At 55.4% G+C, this 2,726-nt stretch overlaps 1 protein-coding gene across 1 annotated transcript in view; it reads left to right on the forward strand.

The window, feature by feature from the left end:
- The first annotated feature begins 366 nt into the window (after positions 1-366).
- PHOX2B (paired like homeobox 2B) overlaps positions 367-2,726 on the forward strand; it is a 3,631-nt gene continuing 1,271 nt past the window's right edge. The window contains 4 exon segments of the mRNA XM_006169261.2: positions 367-607; positions 1,509-1,698; positions 2,633-2,705; positions 2,707-2,719. Coding sequence (XP_006169323.1) covers positions 367-607; positions 1,509-1,698; positions 2,633-2,705; positions 2,707-2,719 — 517 coding nt within the window.

Below are 2,726 nucleotides of genomic sequence, written 5' to 3' on the forward strand. Positions count from 1 at the left end.
GGTGTGGTATTAAATTCTAATTAGAGATGCAGGAATCAATGATAGGGAGTTTGGACAGCTCAGTTCCCCAGTGCCAACCCAATAGACGGATGAGTTATTGTCATGTAAAAAGCGCCAGGCAATAAGACCAACCGCTCTGCTATTGTCCAAGTGGAAAGAGCCAAGTTTATTATGAGGACTATATGCTCTAGAGACCTCAGACAAGGCATCTCATAGGCTTTTTCATAAAACTAGGCTCTGCCGGTAGTAAGGAAGCCAGTTTGGGGGCAGGCGTTGAGCTGTTCACATCTCCCCGTTCAGCCACCTTCTCCATACTCATCTTTGGTTTCCTTTTGCCACTTGGCTGAGCCATCCAGAACCTTTTCAATGTATAAAATGGAATATTCTTACCTCAATTCCTCTGCCTACGAGTCCTGTATGGCTGGAATGGACACTTCGAGCCTGGCTTCAGCCTATGCTGACTTCAGTTCCTGCAGCCAGGCCAGTGGCTTCCAGTATAACCCGATCAGGACCACTTTTGGGGCCACGTCCGGCTGCCCGTCTCTCACGCCGGGATCCTGCAGCCTGGGTACCCTCAGGGACCACCAGAACAGTCCATACGCCGCAGGTAAGGACCTCCAGCTTTCTCGGCGGTGGAAACCGCCTTTCGGCTCGTATATAGGGAAGCCTTGATTGCATTTGAAAATGGAAATGTGTTTAGTATTTACCAAACGAAATTTGCTTACACAAATGAAAGAATTTATCACGTTAGAAGCGATTGCAGGGAGGGGTAATTCACTTACAGGGTTACACTATCCTAGTCACACCCGAACCGCCAACAAAATTATCTTAAGCTGCCAAAATGATAGGCATAATTTATTTACTTTGCGATGAGACGTAAAGCTTAGAAAATAATTAAATAACAAAGAGTAAAGCTCATTACTGCCAGTGTCTCTCTCTTTTTTTTTAAAGAACCGACAGTGGCTCACACCTCCTTGGCTGGTCATTGGGATGATCGTTTCTTTAATTTATTATCTTTTTGCAGCACTGTCTCCCAACTTTGGGGCCGGGTCAACTTTGGAGAATGGGGAAGTTCCCACTGGGTAGCGTTTGGGAACTTCTCGGATTCCCTATTCCGATCGACGTTTGCGGACTTTTTTCCTCTCTCATTTTTTTTTTCTTTTTCATTTCTTCTCTTTTTTTCTTTCTTTCTTTTCTTTTTTTTTTTTTTTCTGCTGAAAGCACTACCCCGTATCCGGGGCCTCGAGCCTTCTCTAATGCGCTATTCTAACCTACCCAAAGCGTTTGTACCAGACCGGACCCCTCAAAGCCCAAAGTGAACTCCGGTTTCCGTAAATATGTGCTCCGGTTTTCTCGGGGACCCTGAAGGGGTCCCTGAAGGCTACTGCCCCCCGCCGCTGTCGGTAGCAGCTCCCTAGCGACCTGACCTGGAGGCCCCATTGGGCAGCCCCGAGGCCCGCGCGCTCCTCGGGGTGAGGTTCACCCTCTGTCTCCGCTGTCACCCCCAGTTCCTTACAAACTCTTCACCGACCACGGCGGCCTCAACGAGAAGCGCAAACAGCGGCGCATCCGCACCACCTTCACGAGCGCGCAGCTCAAGGAGCTGGAGCGGGTCTTCGCCGAGACGCACTACCCGGATATCTACACCCGGGAAGAGCTGGCCCTGAAGATCGACCTCACCGAGGCACGAGTCCAGGTACCCCGCACTGCCGCCCGGCTCCGGGCACGTGGTGGGAGAGAGAGGCGGGTGCTGATGCTGGAGGTTCGAATCCCCAGGGTTCCCAAAAGAAGGGCGCAGGGGTCCGGGGCTCTGAGCGGCTGGGAGAGGAGGGATTTGGTGCGGCCCAGCGCTCGGTGAGGGGTTAGGGTGCTCGGAGCTATTTATTCACAGCTGCAAAGCGTTTCAAGCATAGGCATTGGGGACCTGGGGACCCGAATGCCTCCTGGGGACCCGAATGCCTGAGGCCTTTCAGGACAGAAGGCGCCCTATGGGACGAGTGCGTGCTTTGCTCTCATTTAAGTATTTTTGGCCCAGACGCCTCTTAACTCAGCGCCTTTGGCCTGGACTCCGTGGCGTATGGGTGCGTTTCCCCGGGGTCTTGCATCAGATTTACAAAGGGGCTGTGACCCCGTGAAGGTGAACACCCGGGGTGCACTCAGGAACTGGCCAGGACCCTCTCCATGAGCCCCCCAGTGGAGGGGCAGGGCACTCCATCGCCGACCCCTCTGGACCCACAGGAATGGGGTGTACCCAGGCAGGAACCCCGGAGGCCCCTCTGCCAGAATTCTAGCCATCAAACTTGAGAGCTGAGGCCTGGATCTGGCGCGCTTGGGGGTTGCCCAGAAGCGGATGGCAAAGGCCCAGCGAGTTCAGGGCTATCAATCCTGGTCTTCCTGGGATCTGTGGCCTCTTCTGCAAGCAGCCGTTTCCCGGGCACGCTCACCCGGCGTGGGGCGAGCTCGCCCAAGATGCGCTAGCAGCAGGGGGGCTGGAATGGGGCTGGGCCCCTCCACTTCGGCGGGGTCTGGGGGTGCTCAAACGAGTCGCAGTGGGCCGCGGACCCCCCCTAACTAGCGCTTCTCCCCCTTTCTCCTCCTTTCCCGCCCTGCTCGCCTCTCCTCCCCTCCCGGGCCAGGTGTGGTTCCAGAACCGCCGGGCCAAGTTTCGCAAGCAGGAGCGCGCGGCGGCGGCCGGCGCGGCCGCGGGCCAAAAACGGGTCTCCGGG

The sequence above is a fragment of the Tupaia chinensis genome, unplaced genomic scaffold, assembly GCF_000334495.1.
Source record: "Tupaia chinensis unplaced genomic scaffold, TupChi_1.0 Scaffold146907_1, whole genome shotgun sequence".
NCBI lineage: Eukaryota > Metazoa > Chordata > Mammalia > Scandentia > Tupaiidae > Tupaia > Tupaia belangeri.